Below are 15,918 nucleotides of genomic sequence, written 5' to 3'. Positions count from 1 at the left end.
ATCCGATAGAGCTCCGAGGACAAAAGAAAAATAGCCCATGCCCGGAATTCGATGGGATAGACGTAATTGGGTTATCTAAAATTTAGGTATTGTTCTATTTTCAGCGTATAAATGCCTGCCTATCAGAGCGAACGAGGAGGCGAGGTGGATATGGAATATCAGCTATGTACTTGTGATACTTAGATCATATAACACCGGCGCAGACAAACCAAGGCAGCTAGTTGATCTCTTCGATCTTAGGCCTCGCCTTCGGCTCTAAGGAAGGCAAGCTTAGAGCAGCCCCTATATCTAACCCAGCCAGCCGCGTCAGCGCAGAAGTACCCCGGTCGTTCCGGACCTCTGCAGCGGGGGGCACCAAAGTGCTCAGTTGCCAATTATGTAGGCTCTCTGCAACGTCTCTCGCGTGCTGCTGTACCAATCCATCGTTATCCGTCTGAGCTACGTACTCTAGCACGCGTGCTATATCCTGCCGGCTGGAGTCGGTTAACCCAAAACCAAGACGCTTGCCGCTCTCGCGTGCATCTGCGAGCGCCCGTACGAAGTGCAAGATGAGTATAATAGCAGATCGGCGAAGAATACCAGCCTCGGGGCCCGTATCGAGGGCGAGAACGTTAAGACACAGATCGACAGATGTCTCGACAAGAGGGGCGCCTAGCCCGGCGACGTTAGTCTCGATAGCAACCGAGAACACGGACAGCGCCGAGGTACGCATACGCACGTCCTCGGCTCCGCGTTTGCTCTCCCAACCGGATACGATCTGCGCGATGAACCCGTTGCGCACTTTCTCGTCCTCGGTCTGCTCGTCGTCGAGTTCGCTAAGGTCGGGTACCTCGCCCTGCCAAGCATCCTGCGCGGCCTTGTTCTTCATCTGCTCGAGCCGCTCTTGGCGATCTTGTTTTGCCTTGGTTTTAGGACGCTGAGCGCGCCGTCCCGCGATTGCGAGGAGCGCTTCACCTACTTGCCGTGCTATTTCGCCCGAAAAGGTCTCGCCAAGGCGCTGGACTGCTTGGAGCAATGCCTCGCCGAACCGGAGACGGGTATCGGTCGTTTCTAACTCGTTAGCGTCGACATAATGCTCCAAGATCTCCTTGGTGGTTGAGCGGGGGTGTCGGTCGGCGAGCTGAGCAAACAGCTTTACAACGGTCAAATTGATATAGTCGTCATCTTCATTTAGTAGAGATGAGAGGAGGACTAGAGTGGCTTGAATATCGAGAATAGGGCTGCTGGCTCGTATTAAGCTAGATAGCAGATTTAGACCCTCCATGCGCACTGGCGGAGGTGAGTCCGATTGTGTGATGTAGGAGATAGCCAAGTTGTAAGTCTTGCGGTCTTCAACCTGGCGATCTGTAAGCACCGTCGTCTGTTCAGACGGATCTTCTATAGCATCCCGGTACTTCAGTAGGAGGGAAAGGTTTCGAGCTGTTTGCGACACGTCGGCCGCTTGTAATTTACTTATTCTTTCGAGGGAATTCTCTATAGATGCGAGAAGATCGGCGCGGACGTTTGCTTTCTGAAAGCCGGGAGCCGTCACTACGAGATTCAGCAGGCTTAGCGCTACAGCTGTGGCGTCGTCGTTGGCCGTAGCCGACGACGTTTCAGACTCGCCTAGTATCTGGCTGACGAGTTCGAGCATTTGCTTCCAGCTCGAGACTAGCTGGCCGGATAGCTTCTCCATCATTTTCTGTAGTACTTTTGCCTCTATCAGCTGCGCTGCCGGGTCTTTCTGTTTCCCTGCGCCCGGGATTAATTTAATCTCTTGCGTAGTATCCGTAGAACCGAGCGAATCTCGTAGCAGGCTGAGGAATAGCGTAGATATATCTGAATCAGTTCCGACCGACTGCAAGAGCTCTAGAAAGGCATCCGACTTAGACCCCAAGAGTCCCAGGTTTAGCTCGATTTCTGCATCATTTGTGCCTCCCCGTAGGCGTTTTATCTGGATGTTAGAATCTCCGACCGTGTCAAATAGCCATGAAAGCTTGGACGAGCTCCTACTTCCGTTTACGAGAAGGTTGCTAAGAAGCGTTTGAAACTTCTCCGGAGAGCCCGAAATTTTGAGATATATTTTTAGGAGAGCATTCGCCGGGCTTCTATACTGCTCGTTCAACTCGCTATTCGCAGACGGCCAAGACGACAATGTCCATAGCGGCAGCATCAATGGCGTAAGCAGTCTCTTTGTCAAGCCGGGATTCGGATGCGAGTCCAGCAGAGAAGATAGGCGTCTTAGCGCGTTACGCAGATCGACCGCTTCGACGAGGATATCTTCTTTGCGTAAGTCGATAACCTCATCAGGGCTGGCACTGAATACAAGGGGTTCTCTTGTAGGCTCCTCGGACGATAGAGTAGGGTCTATCCTGGAGAGCATCGGCTCGGCAAACGCTTTCCACCCAGGTGTTCCTGAATCCTAGTGTTAGCAGATACATCTTTGCAAAAGCTTCCCTTTCCGAGTCGTACCAGGAGCCCCAAATTGCTTCCTCCCTAATACGCCGAAGCCGATCACGTAAGCGGCCGCCTTCGCAAGATCTGCGCCGTCTTTCCCGTCGAGGAGAACCAGAAGCTGGGAGGCGATTCCGGGAAACCACTGCTCCGGCGCAATGATAGCGGGTGGCGTAGACAGTAGATTAGAAGCGAGTTTGAGAGCTTCCATAGTGATATTTGCACCTTGTTTCTGAGGTGCCGCCGCCTCGGATGGTTTTACAGTGCTCGAGGGGTGAACGGAAAAGACAAATTCCAAGGTGGCCCGGACGCCGTCATGTCGTTGGGGAAGCAAGGTAAGCACATCCATCAGGTGGACTCGAAGCCATGCCGGAACACGATCGGGTTGGGTCAACTTGCTTAGAGCGGACATAAGTGCCATGGTATTGGACCTATAACATATGTTCAGAGAAGGAGAATCGAGTTACATCAGACTACCCACCTCGACAAGACGGTGCTAAGTTCCCGCTGGCCTTCCGAGCGAGATTCCCCGTCACTCTGAGGCTGAAAGGCCTTCAAAGCGGCCTTCTCGATTGCGGATTCGAGCGTACTCTTCTGGCGATCCATGATGGCGTGGCAAGGAAGTTTACAAATTCCTTTCTTCAGGCGTGAGATTAGAGAAATCTAACTCGTATTTATTAATTTTACTTGCTTACAAACTTTCATGGCATATCTAACACAAAATTTACCTAACCTAGGTTAGGTAGGTACCTTAGGTATGTATGAGCTACGTCGATATAGATCACTAAGTGAACGAGATGGATTGGAAGCTGTTGACGTTTGTGGGGTTGATAGGATAGAGTTTATGTACCTATGTACCTATGTACATACCTACATGCAGTGCCCGAGGCCCGTACATACCTACCTACCTACATAGGTACAGGGTGTACTTTAAATACATCTGTACTTCCACGGCGGGGTCAGATGACATTGTACCAAGCGCGCTCAGATGGCACGACGCGGTCTTTTAAATCCTCGCGTCCTACACTTTATTTACTTTCTTTTACTTCCACCAATCATCATTCTCCTACAGCATCCATCACCAACTTCCATCTATCCTTTATCGGAGACGAGTCTACTGCTGATATCCAACCCGAGATACAGGCTGCATCACTCTATCACATTTTATCTCCCTCGAGTTAGAGCTCTTTCGCTCGTATCTTCTTCCAGCGCGGAGTAGATTGAGCACGTACAAACCTCGCACTATGCCTCCCTTACAGTCCTCCGATTCTCATTTTCCGCAAGGAATGTCTTCGCGACCCCTCGGTTGAATCCAAGAACACCTCGTACGATACGTCGCTGCTCGAGGTCTGCCCCGATGAGCATTGCCGCGTGAGGATCGTCGTGCGAAGGTAGCCAGTCGTGCCTGGCTAACGGATCAACTGCTAGGGAATGGTGTCTCGGAACTTAACCCTAACTACCTTTTGGTTCCGAGTCTTGCGCTTATAACCTTCTAGACTCCGCTTTATAAGCTTCTCGTCGCACTGTGAAAGTCTTACCCTGCTGAAAAGTAGATTTGGCTGATCGGGACTTCGAGGGGCGGAAGGGTGGTGGTTAGATACTCCAGTCGCCTTCGGGCGCGCGAAGTGCCTTTGCTATGAGTCGTATCAAGAACTCCTGGCCCGGAGTCGCTCGTCAGCTCTGCGCCGCTGGAATTTATACTCTGATCTACGTCACCGTGCTGGTGATGCTTGTGCGGGCCGGATACGACGGAAGATGGGTTCCTTGACAGCTTGCTGCTGTTGGCCAGATGTAGCATTGACTTTCTTGGGTCGGCTATGTGCCGCTGAGGGTGATAAGGAAGAACGTGACGCTGGCTACATACAGTCGAAAATCCGGGATAATTTCATCTTCTCGCCGGTATCGTTCGCCGGAATCACTAAGCTAAGTGAGCGACGGCCGCGCGGCTACGACAGAAAGTTTCCCTGAGCCCTTCGATATCTTTACCGCCATGTCATACACTCCGGGTACCTTATCCCCTCTGGTCGCAGTCTGATCATCTGCAGTTGTTGGTGTGAAACCCGACCTTGTTTGAGCCGTCACGAATCCATCCACTCCACCTGCTCTAGCCCTACCCAACTCTCAGCACCGCATCGCGGCAGCAGCCATTGATGCGTCATTTTATGAGGTGAGATCAGGCGCATTAACCTCTTCCCGTGGGTCTTGTCCCACGACGATAGGGGACGCCAAACGTATTCGTCAGCTGCTCTCGCGGCGGTTGATGAGTATCCCTCGCCTCTGCCAGACATGGACTGAGGAGAGATGATAGCGCGACTTTTATGGATGTCTTTTGGTCGTGCGGAAATGCCCCCCTTGCTGCTTGTTAGAGCTCGTCGGGGAGGAATCAAAAACCAGTCCGCGTTGGCAATGCGTTCAACAGAAAGAGCACTTCTTGAGATCAAGATTGGTGTGCGAGGTTGATGTAACCTGCCGGTTTCAGCAGTGGACTTTGTCAATGATGGTATGGGATCGTGTGGGAAGTAGGTTCTGTGGAACTGTTGCGAGGCACACATGATTCTACAATCCGTCAAATGCCACTCGCTATAGGGGGCAAAACCGGGACCCATCTCGTGTTGGAGTCAAAGCTTAGCGCTTGTCCGGGTCTGCTCACTAAAGCGGGCAGTGTCGGTACGGGAAGTTTCAGTGTGGAAATCTTTTTTTGGATGCTGGTAAGGACAGGCCAATATGGAGGGTAGTCCTAGGTTGTCCTCTACTCGACGGGTAGAGGACAACCCCCTGCTTTAGGGATAAGTCTCGCTGCTGTCCTCGAAACATTCGTATCAGTCGCTAACATCAAGCAGGTCTCTCGTGTGCCAATAGGTCCGAGTATCTATCGTCCACTTGCTCGTAGCTAAAGCCCTCCTGCTTTGAGCGAAATCCCGAACTCTTCCGCTATGCGCTAATTTGCGAATGACATTGTCGTACACCAAATTCTTGTAGTCCATCCTTTCGTGAACGACAATATTAGTCGTTATTCTGAGTTCTGGTGACGCCCAAGTTTACCGGCAATATACCTGCCTATGAGGTGTTTACCTTTGCGCCTACTACGGTCCACTGGTCCAACATACCTAAGGTTTTACTCTCGTGTTATACTAGTCGTTCCAAAGTTGAGCAGCGGAGTATTTTCAAATATATCCTCTTTGCTTTAATTAAGCTTGCCGTATCGGACTTTTCTCATGATTCATCATGTTATGAATATCCGCGAAGCTATAATTGCGACGGTTTCCCCCGTATTACTATACATGTATGGTTGAGGCAATGGTAATGGAGTTGAAAAGGGTAGTTTACATCCATATAGGTAAGTATTACAGTCTCCCGCGGAATAGCTGCTGCATAGATGAAGCATCACAGACGTCCTATTCATAATTGACCGATGTCATTTTTATGCATTCATGGGTTAGTTATGTCGTGCCTCTGTCAATGAGAGAGAGTATGGATGTGATTGAGAAGACGTAATAGCAATTCTCTACTAGGAAGCTAGACGCTTGTGTAATGTCTGCCTCGAACGTTCAATTCATTCACTAGGACACTACAGGTCAGACGTTCGACATTCAATCTTCTCTTAGTAACTACCCTTCCATATTCATCCAAATCGGGCAGCTATTCCAACCTCCGGACACATTGATTGGATAGGCGGCGAGCAATGTTCCAAGCAATGTAACAGTGCAAAGTTTATCTAGGTCGCCTGTATCCCTTGATACAGCTAAGGGTTGACTTGGGATTAGTGGAAATCATTCACGGCCGAGATTTGGAGAATTCTGATTGATTGATAGATTTCGAGCAGCTATCTTCCGAGCCTTTTTTATCTTCATTGTGGTACATCTTCGTGTATATAACCGATGCCGATCCGATATGCAGCTTACCGGTAAACGGCACCGATTTTTATCTGGGCAGTCTGGGCACTCGGTGCCGATCAAGAGGTCATTCCAAGGAATGAATGTACCTTAATAGTTACCGCGGGGCTATGTCGAGGCATCGGCTCAGCGTCAGCAATAGAAAAATAGAAAGTCATAATATTAACAAACACTAGTCTATGCTTTCTTCTTGATTTCTCAATGTCTTTGCGTCTACGTAAATATTGGTCTCGTTCATTATGGCCAACGACGAAAAGAGGTCCTGGTCATCGCGCCTCTCCTTCTTTCGCACCAAGAGAGCCATCTTCACTTTGACCTTGATAGTTATTATATCTGCCGTATTGATCGGTGAGTTCTATTATCCGCAGGACCAAATGCCTACCTGTCCTATCATCTAACTTCTCCTTTCCATCTCAGCTCTCGGTGCCACGCGCATACTTCGACCCAAGGCAGATACCAGCGATGATGATCAGCAACCAAGCGATATTAACACTACGGCCACCGGCAATTGGAAGCCGAATAATTCCAGCAGCATCGCCGACGGCACGCCCTTGCGTATCATGTCGCTCGGCGCTTCTCTAGTTCGAGGTGAATTCTCGACCGGCGATGTCGGCTTTCGCAAGACGATGCGCGACGAATTAGTCGATCTTGGCGTCCCTGTCAATATGGTCGGCTCCCAGCGCTTCGGCGACATGCTTGATAATGATCTCGAAGCGTATGGCGGCAACCGCGTCAGCCAGATTCACGAGCATGCCACGCATATAGTACCCCAGCTGCAGCCCAACTTATTTCTCATACAGGTGGGAACAAATAATATTCTACAAAATCGAGACGTTGATAAGGCCGGCGCGCATATGGAAGATTTCATCAACTACCTATTAAATGCGTCAGCGCGGGCTACCGTCATATTCAGCACCTGCTTGACCAACACAGTTCCCGGTTGCGAGCCTAAAATCCTTGATGTCAATAAGCAGTACCGAGATGTCCTCGAGAAGTTTGATTCGAAGCCCGTTTTGCTGGCCGAGATGCATCCCAGCGAAGGCTTCCCCGACCGACCTCAGGCTGCAGACATTGGACCGGACGGTACGCACCCGACGGACTATGGATATGACCTGATGGGCCGAATCTTCACGGAGAGCATCCGGGAGGCAGACAGGAAAGGTTATCTCCGATGGCCGGTCGAAAACGGGCTCGAAAAGGACGGAGACGTAGGACGAGCCGGAGAGACTACGGCGACTCCAGAACTCCCACCCCCAACTTCTACAAGCACCAAAATCAATGCAACACGTGCCGCAACGGCTATATAGGAGTCCATCGTTGAAACCCGTAGCCAATCCCGAGCACTTCGTATACGATTTAATGCGGTGTGGATTGATCACCTATATCGCGTTAGTCGGTATATCATAATTTAACGGTGGTGCTCATTTAACGACGTAGCTCGAAGAGATGCTTCAATCTCCGAACACCCCGCAACTTGGATCGGCTAGGCACCGTCTCTGTAACGAGACTAAAGATGATTGAAATCGCGACGTCGCGTTGCTAGAGGGAGACTAGGATCTTGAAACGTAACTCCTAACCCACATTATAGGTACCTATCATAGTAATTATGTATGTAGAGTACCTTAGGTAGATACTAAGGTACCTAGTTCACACTTACATAAATCCAGCTTTTTTACGATTATCTTCCATCATGATATTAAAATCTCGCTTTGCTGTTCATCGAGTTGATGCACAGGTGCCTACCTAATTGTTGTTCATAATTACATGTATTTTCAATATGAATAACCATTTCAGCAAACTAAATTCTCACCGAGTTATCGAGGCCGATAAATCTCGAACGGACGCTAATACGACTCCCTGTCCCTCTGGAGCGTCTCAGACTTGGCCGAAACAACAAGGGTTACAATACCCACCAGTTATGATATATGTGCTATAGGGTTACATACGCGAATTTCCATATAGTTTCGATCGTTCGCTATCCCATAAAACCAACATCTTGTACTGATCTCCACGATCTACAACTTTCTTTTCTCATACCTCTTGGCTTCGACCGACCCTACTAATAAAACCTGTAAATAATCGATTCCCCCGTGTAGATCACGATGGAATCTCAAAAGGCCAAATACGCAAACTTACGTCCCGTGGACGATCGCGATGACTCGAGGTCCAGCACCGAAGTCGAGGATTCTCTGATGGGTGATGAGAAGCGGTGGCACGACGTAGAGCTAAACAGGCCGACGACGCGGGCGGGGAGGCTAAGCAGATTCGTCACTGCCTTTAAATCGGCGAGATGGGTCATCGATACGGGCTTACTGCTGATTATACTGGCGCTCTTAATTCGAGACCAGTCGCGCCGGCCGGCAGCGGAAGAAAAAGAAGTCAACCCGTGGCAGTTCGGCCAAGACCTAACAGGAGTTGGCCCTAGATGTAAGCTTGACTCGGTTACCAGCTGATAGCCTCTTGACCAAATCTAACAGACTCTAGTTTCTCAAAGAATCACGACGTTTGAGAGAGATGAATCGTACGCGCCGAATAACACGGCAGAGTTTTTCACGGATAAGGTATTACAGAGGTGGAATGATCTGATGCCAAGTAAGTATTCGCGACGATTCCATATTCCGGGAATTCTGCTAACCATCGGATAGAGGGTATGGGGTTCGTATGGGTGAATGATACGCAAAAGTACCATGATCTTCCAACACCCATTGAGTGGCCGGATAAGACCGTCTTTACGACGTCGGCGACGCATCAATTGCACTGTCTCGTAAGTTGCCTGCTAACTCGTCCACGCCCCTGGAAAATCGGTAGTATCAAAATCTAACTATCTATCAACAACAGTTTGCCATTGTCCAGACGTACTCGGGCTTAACCTCGGGTCACGAAGTACCAGGCGACCATCACTGGCATATGATCCACTGCTTCGACTACATGAGACAAGCCATCATGTGCAGTTCTGACATGGCCTTGGAAGGTCTCGAGACGACATTTCCGGACCACAATGGGGGTTCCGACGGTTGGGACTCTAAGCACGGTAAGCCCCAATGCATTTCATCACATTCCGTATCGGATACTAATCGTTAAAAAAGTGTGCCGGGATTGGAGCGATGTCAAGTCATATCTAGAGAGCGTGCGAGCATATGATGACCAGCTAATATACTGATTTTTTTTTTGTTTCGTATAAGCGATGATGAGCGGTTGGAGTTAGGCGTAGGATCCCAGGATAGCTGTCAAATTATTATCTGCATTATGAGTGTCAAAAGAAACCGTAAAGGTTATTAGATATATGGCATATATGGCAAATTGCTTGCTACGCTTGAGCTATTTAGCGATCTTTAAAGGTGTACAATAATTATCTGCCTACGCAAGTTGCCTACACGAATTACCTATGCAAATCGCCTGTGTGAACGTTGGCCTCTAAACCACATAATTAGACATATTTCGGATGCACACATCCATGTGTATCGCAAACTCTCCCTCCGCCCGCTTCTCCTCTTCAACGACGAGCATCTCAACTTATTTCTTCCTCTGCTCTTGTTCTTTAGCGGCCTCCTCGGGGTAGCACACGGGGCAGGTTTCGTCGATGACCGGGGAGATCGGGTGGCCGCTCTTTGTCATGATGCTGTTAGTAATGCGTGTAGGATGGTAGCCTTGACCCTGCAAGCCGAGTTTTGCAGCCAGACACTTCTTCACCACTGATCTAGTATGGCGACTATGCACCGGGTTCTTGCACCTTCTATAGTCTTCTACGGTACTCTCGCACATCTTGACTGACTTCAAGTATGGATGAATAGGGGAAATATCTGGGTACAGCTTGTTAACGGCAGGTGGTCTTTACAGAGAGCTGAAAGATTGTGTAGAAACTTAATAGCAAATGGAAAACTTTCTAATGACTAGAAATCTGGCTGCGAATACAATCTACCGGCGCGTATGCCGTTATAAACATTGGGTTTCTTTAGCAATAACCTTGATATCTCACAAAGACATTGTGCACTGCAGCATTTCACCTTTGCAGCCCAGTTTAACTAATTTGGTAGTTATTAGATTTCATTCAACTAGGATACTAAGCGGCTTTCTATGTCTCTTATAGTTATCCCTGTCCTTTTAGCTGGCTCTTGTTGCGACCTTTTAATTTTTGTTCTCATGTTTTTCTCGCCACTTAGCTGACTGCGAGCTGTACTGAGAGATTCAGCCTCGCCTACGTAGCTCACAGCACAGCAGGTAAGTATGTATGACAATCGAAGCATTGCAGTAAAGTACCAGGAGAACAAAGCACTCTTCGAACTCTACAATGACAAAAGAGACTAGCTGTTCCGTTTCCAAACATAGTACAAAGTATTCTTAGATACTCTGACAATACTCGTTAGACTATGGAAAATTTCCCCGGGAAGACAGCATGTACAAGCAAAGCTTTGTCTCGATCAAGAACCGCACGTAGCTCATTTTTGCATTTGTCAACCTTGAATTAATTATGCTATGAAGCTTTAATGTACAGCGACTATAGATCACGAGCAATTCGAGCAACTATCAACACCTACTAGTTAATAAAGGGGTTGGGGGGTTAAAGAGAAAAACCTAACGCCGTGACGATGTCATATTATAGTGCTACTTGGAGAGAGACATCATCTTAAATGTATTACTACCTACCTACCTACATATGTATGCATGAATCTGAAGCAGTACTAAGAATAACTCGACATTCTAGACCTGTGGTTTGCTGATTGCTGATACATGTAGCCAACGATGTCAAAATTTAAAGTTGAATTTAAAGACAAAGTTTCGAGGGTTTGCATTGCGGAATTTATTAGCAATGTAGGTTAGGTAGTTCTTGCTGATTCTTACCTCCTTTTATGCTTTTTGAAGGATACATGTGACATGTGAATGGCTAGAGATATTGGGACCGTGCATGATACACTAGATGTAGCCGGCGACTTAGCCCCTGAGCGCTGTGTATTGCCGGATATCTTACATACCTAGGTAGGTACCTACCTGAGGTACTTCAATTGTGTGCATGTGGCCAAGAATTCCGTGAAATAGAGGTAAAGTACCCAATGGCAGCCACAATTGCATCCTACAGCTCCATTGGTACAGTACATGTACTTAAGATGTGATAAAGACTGTATGTACATACCTAGGTTAGATGGGTAAGCGGGTAGGTACGTAAGCCGCTAAATGGCCGCTAGTAAGGGACGACAGGTACAATACTGCTAACGCGTTCCTCGGGCCATGCGCCACAGTAGAGACGCGGAATTTTGGCCGATCCAGACGTCAAAGAATTTCTGGCCTGAACCCTGAATATCTGAACTAAACTAATAACCTCAACTTATCTGCGAAACCAAGTAAGAACTACAGAATAATAGAAGTACTTACTACCACTTTCCTTTGCCTAAGAAGTTTATCTCTTTATCTACCTAGGTACTTCGGGCATTCGGAGTTCCAAGTCTTCAATTTGGTCTTGCGTTACAAATCCCGTGCCGCCTTGTCCTTTTGCCGCCTTGCCGCTCTGCCCTATCAGACCAGACCAGACCAGACCAAACTTGACTCGGCTGTGCATTATCCTACCTCCCTTTCCTCCTCTGTTCCCTCTGGTGCGACTGTGCGAGGGAAAGACGACAGGAACGCAGGGGGAGAGGTTCGAGCGAAAATGCAATGTCGTATCCACCGGCCAAGCGACAGCGATCCAACACGTCGCGAGATTCCGTCAACGGCAACCCGCAGACCACGGCTCCCGCCCTGCGACATCACCCAATTCAGGGTATCAACGTGTACTCGCCCACGGGCTATGAGAATGGCGGCTATCCCCTCCAACCCGCCGCACGCCAGACCGCTGCCTATAACCCCTACTCTCCTGGTGCGGTGACGAATTCGGCTGGCGGATACGGCGGAGCGTACCAGACCTCGTCAACAGGCTACAGTGCCGGTCCGTACAGCCCCCAACAGCAGGCTAACACCTTCGCGGCTCACTACTCTCAACCGTCTACGAACGGCCACATGACGTCTCATGCTACACACTTTAATGAAATTCGGAATGGGAACTTCGCCGAGACACAGGCACAAGCACAAGCACAAGCACAGACGCAGACGCTCTTACAGGGACAGTCACCGCAGACGGCCGCGGGTGGAACGTATTCGCCCGTACCGACAAATCACCATATCGCGAACTATAACCAGCAACAACGTACTAACCCCCCGACGTCCACAATACCACAGCATCCATCACAGTACGGGGAGCCGTACACTTCCCAACTCACAGGGCATGCCACGTCGTATCATGCCAGCACCAATTCCTATTCGGATGCTCCTACCTTGAATCCCCACTTTAACCCGGCCCATCTAGCAAGCCCGGCTCCTCTATCGACTTCTGCAACCCAGAACGGAAATGGTCATACTCCCGACGATGTCATGCAGGAGGATGACGACGAGGAAGAGGATGCGCAAGGAGAGACGGCAGACGAGTCGACAGATGTAAGGAGCAGCAATAAAAAAATTACTCAGGGGCCTATATAGGGATTATAGAATGCTAACGCACGCCTTGTAGGTTTACACGAATCCCAATCCGCCGAACGGGTCTATATCGTCCATACAGTCGGTTCCCACGCCGCCGATCGATGCGTCATCCAGAGGCGGCCAACGAATTAAAAAGTGCTCCTGTAAGACGGGACGCGGAGACAAGAAGGCCTGCGTGTTTTGCGTCTGCAGTAAGCATGGACTTGGTTGCACTCCGACCTGCTCGTGCGGCGACGCGTGTGCGAACCCCTTTGCGGACCTGACGCAATTCTTCGGCCCGCCGTCTACGTTCCCGAAACCCTGCGGTGCCAATGCATGCTTTGCCACTTGGCTCTGTAACCAACCGAACGTCGAGGAGCTGGATGTAGATCTGATAATAGACATACTGTTGTACGACGACACGTCGTGGGCGACCATCAAGGAATATGCGGAGCCGTTCAAGAAGTGGGAGGATAGTTGGAAGCGGACCCGCGGAGGTAAGAGGAAGAAGAGTCGCGAGGAGCGCGAGCGCCTGGAATTCGAGCTGCTCCGCGGCGCGCTAGGTAACTGTAACCAGAACGACTTCTACGGCTACTGGTATAGTTTTTGTCGAGGCGGCTGGGTGGTGACCGATCTCTGGGACCATTGCCAGGAGTGCCGCGTCTGCAAGCCCAGCGCGGAATGGCACTGCGACAAACATAATCGCTGCACGTCAGAACGCGTCTGTCCCGATTGCGCATCAATTGCGCCGTACCCGAACATGATGTCTTCGTATCCGGATCCCGGTAGTTAGTCCGGTCTCGTTCTATACGAGAGAGAGGGTACATCGTTTTCTTAGTCTTTATCAACGTTTTGGGGGGTGGAAATTGGACGGACATAGACAGCGTGCGTTAAGGATACATAACGGTATTTGCTATAGCTTACTCGCGTATATCTTGCATTTGTAGCGAGAGTGCGTGCGTTGGCACGGAAACATACGGAAACATACGAGGATTTCGGACAAAAGACAGATCGATCAGTTAGGGATGCGTACCTATGTATAAGAACTAAACCCAACATTATCAATACCAAGGGCGTGGCTTGGGACTAAACCCCAGCTAATATTGTCACCATCTAGCTCGCCGCTGTGCGTCTAAAGTTCCGTTATGCCTGGTATCGATATTTCCCGGCTGTCGATGTCGATGTCTTGAACCCCCAGTAGTCCTATAGACCTGATGAGCGATACCTAGAATTTGACTCGAATACCCTAGGTATAGGTACTTAAACTTCTATGTCGACAAGACAAGAGCTAAAAAAAAAATGAGGAAACGACTGATCCAGATCTCTTCCATTCAGCACAGATTGACTACCTATATAGCATACGTATTTTAGGTAACCACCAACCAGTTTATACCTACCATAAGGCCTTGTTTAAATTATTCGTCATAAGGGTATTATAACGCGTATTCCGCGCACAGCGGCAATGTCTAGCTACATTAACTATTAACTACGACGCCGGGCGGATCTTTTTACGTCGACGGACTACTCGAGCCCAGCTACTTCTTATGACGACGGGGGCTTGTTGTTAGTCCGAAGACTCGTGAATAAAGGTCCTAAGGATCTCTTTCAATCTTTATGATCAACTTCTCGATCTCAACCCTATCTTGCGGACCTCTGGGATTTCTAGTTTCGGGAAAATGCGGCCTAGTTACGGGATTTAGTGACATCAAACTTCATCCGTATTTGTTAGTTACTAGGTTAATCATAATTAAATTCTCCGAGTTCGTTAGTAACTTTAAACGTATAGTAAAAATCCATTAAACGTATAACATATCCACTTTCACGTAAAATAACTCAATATACCACCACCCACCTAATTTATATTAAGATTAACATCGCTCTTTAACAAATTCGTAATTTTATTTAATTATATTATAATATCTATATTTAATTAAATATAAAATTTAAATTAAAACTATCACCACCTTTTCGATAAGTTAACAAATAACAGCCTTAATAACAGCCCTAACATAACTACCTTAATAATAATATACACAATAATATACAATTCCTTCATCTCTAACGCTAGCACTAGCAAAGCCTAATATCGCATTCAACTTCCACGAGTTATAAAACTTACAAGGCTATCAACAATAATCTCGAAAGCCTTCCCAACAACCTTAACAACTCCAATAGCCTATAATTCAACGGTAACAGGCGCCTATTATCCTTTCTTAACAACCTACAAAATAGCAAAATTAATAGCCAAATTAATATAACCAATTAAATTAATAGCCTTAACCTCTATATTATTACCTTAATTAAATATATAAGCCTATAACTTATATATACGTATTAAATTTAATTATAAATATATTAATTTTTATTTATTTAAATTTTATATTTAATTAAATATAAATATTACAATACAATTAGATAAAACTACAAATTTATTAAAAAACAATACTAATCTTAATACAAATTAAATAGGTAATAGTATATCGAACTATTTCACGTAAAAGTAAATGTGCTATACGTTTAGTGGATTTTTACTATACGTTTAAAATTACTGGAGTTCGTGGATGCCATAGCTATTACCCCGATACTATACCGAATCTCAGCGGCTTACAATGTCCTTTCGTGCTGACAAATTTCTGAGTGATAGTATGTAAGTATAATTAATGACATATGAACAACCAAGAGAACAACCAAGAGCAAGGCTAAAAAGTGCTTGGTTAATAAGATGCAGTTAACATGCTTCGATCCGTCCATCTCGAAAAGGGAATGAACCGGAGGTTGACAGAGCCTGGTATGTGGTAGCAGCATGCAGATCTGCGACCCATGTCGCGATGCGCTCCTCTCTCGCAAGGGTATATCCTGGGTAACTAGGCTTAGGCCTGGTAGGTGGAGTTTAGGGATGGCTTGACATGCGTCCTATCTATTACGCACGTGCATGCACCAAGATCTCGCCAGCTCCTGTATCTATATATTAGTTGTGATCTGGAAGGGAGAAACCAGGTAGGTATACAGGACCTAGACGTGGCTCGGCACGACTAGGGTGATTAGGTGGAGGTAGGAGATGCGACATCAGTCGAATCCTGTCTATAAGATGATTTACTCGGCTCACCTA

At 47.8% G+C, this 15,918-nt stretch overlaps 5 protein-coding genes across 5 annotated transcripts; 3 read left to right on the top strand and 2 right to left on the bottom strand.

Moving 5' to 3' along the window:
• Positions 1–217: 217 nt before the first annotated feature.
• Positions 218–3,039, bottom strand: F4813DRAFT_390968 (uncharacterized protein; the record flags this gene model as incomplete). Its single annotated transcript, XM_049247089.1, has 3 exons — positions 218–2,394; positions 2,452–2,864; positions 2,915–3,039. The coding sequence occupies 3 exons, from the start codon at positions 3,037–3,039 to the stop codon at positions 218–220; spliced, it is 2,715 nt and encodes a 904-aa protein (XP_049098254.1).
• Positions 3,040–3,418: 379 nt separating this feature from the next.
• F4813DRAFT_397688 (uncharacterized protein) lies at positions 3,419–5,039 on the bottom strand (the record flags this gene model as incomplete). Its single annotated transcript, XM_049247964.1, has 3 exons — positions 3,419–3,838; positions 3,972–4,258; positions 4,548–5,039. The coding sequence occupies 3 exons, from the start codon at positions 5,037–5,039 to the stop codon at positions 3,676–3,678; spliced, it is 942 nt and encodes a 313-aa protein (XP_049098253.1). The 3' UTR covers positions 3,419–3,675.
• Positions 5,040–6,282: 1,243 nt separating this feature from the next.
• F4813DRAFT_140887 (carbohydrate esterase family 3 protein) lies at positions 6,283–8,031 on the top strand. The gene is made up of 2 exons (XM_049238838.1): positions 6,283–6,674; positions 6,744–8,031. The coding sequence occupies exons 1-2, from the start codon at positions 6,566–6,568 to the stop codon at positions 7,631–7,633; spliced, it is 999 nt and encodes a 332-aa protein (XP_049098252.1). The 5' UTR covers positions 6,283–6,565; the 3' UTR covers positions 7,634–8,031.
• A 314-nt stretch (positions 8,032–8,345) lies between these two features.
• On the top strand, positions 8,346–9,663 carry F4813DRAFT_140889 (uncharacterized protein). Its single transcript, XM_049238839.1, has 5 exons — positions 8,346–8,753; positions 8,811–8,918; positions 8,972–9,090; positions 9,165–9,357; positions 9,413–9,663. Exons 1-5 carry the CDS (start codon positions 8,429–8,431, stop codon positions 9,484–9,486), a joined length of 819 nt encoding a protein of 272 aa, XP_049098251.1. The 5' UTR covers positions 8,346–8,428; the 3' UTR covers positions 9,487–9,663.
• A 1,922-nt stretch (positions 9,664–11,585) lies between these two features.
• Positions 11,586–14,050, top strand: F4813DRAFT_140879 (uncharacterized protein). Its single transcript, XM_049238837.1, has 3 exons — positions 11,586–12,788; positions 12,862–13,634; positions 13,710–14,050. The coding sequence occupies exons 1-2, from the start codon at positions 11,973–11,975 to the stop codon at positions 13,600–13,602; spliced, it is 1,557 nt and encodes a 518-aa protein (XP_049098250.1). The 5' UTR covers positions 11,586–11,972; the 3' UTR covers positions 13,603–13,634; positions 13,710–14,050.
• The last annotated feature ends 1,868 nt before the right edge of the window (positions 14,051–15,918 follow it).

The sequence above is a fragment of the Daldinia decipiens genome (genome assembly GCF_022478715.1).
Source record: "Daldinia decipiens strain CBS 113046 unplaced genomic scaffold F4813scaffold_24, whole genome shotgun sequence".
NCBI classification, from domain to species: Eukaryota; Fungi; Ascomycota; class Sordariomycetes; order Xylariales; family Hypoxylaceae; genus Daldinia; species Daldinia decipiens.
Note: the sequence above shows the minus strand (reverse complement) of the source record. Positions and strands in the feature narration are given on the sequence as shown.

Bases quoted from the DNA above. Each gene is read 5' to 3' on its own strand.
- F4813DRAFT_140887 (XM_049238838.1), top strand. From the start codon at position 6,566: ATGGCCAACGACGAAAAGAGGTCCTGGTCATCGCGCCTCTCCTTCTTT. The intron at 6,675-6,743 runs GTGAGTTCTATT...TTTCCATCTCAG, and splicing joins TATATCTGCCGTATTGATCG to CTCTCGGTGCCACGCGCATA.
- F4813DRAFT_140879 (XM_049238837.1), top strand. From the start codon at position 11,973: ATGTCGTATCCACCGGCCAAGCGACAGCGATCCAACACGTCGCGAGAT. The intron at 12,789-12,861 runs GTAAGGAGCAGC...CACGCCTTGTAG, and splicing joins CGGCAGACGAGTCGACAGAT to GTTTACACGAATCCCAATCC.
- F4813DRAFT_140889 (XM_049238839.1), top strand. From the start codon at position 8,429: ATGGAATCTCAAAAGGCCAAATACGCAAACTTACGTCCCGTGGACGAT. The intron at 8,919-8,971 runs GTAAGTATTCGC...ACCATCGGATAG, and splicing joins GTGGAATGATCTGATGCCAA to AGGGTATGGGGTTCGTATGG. The intron at 9,091-9,164 runs GTAAGTTGCCTG...TATCAACAACAG, and splicing joins CGCATCAATTGCACTGTCTC to TTTGCCATTGTCCAGACGTA.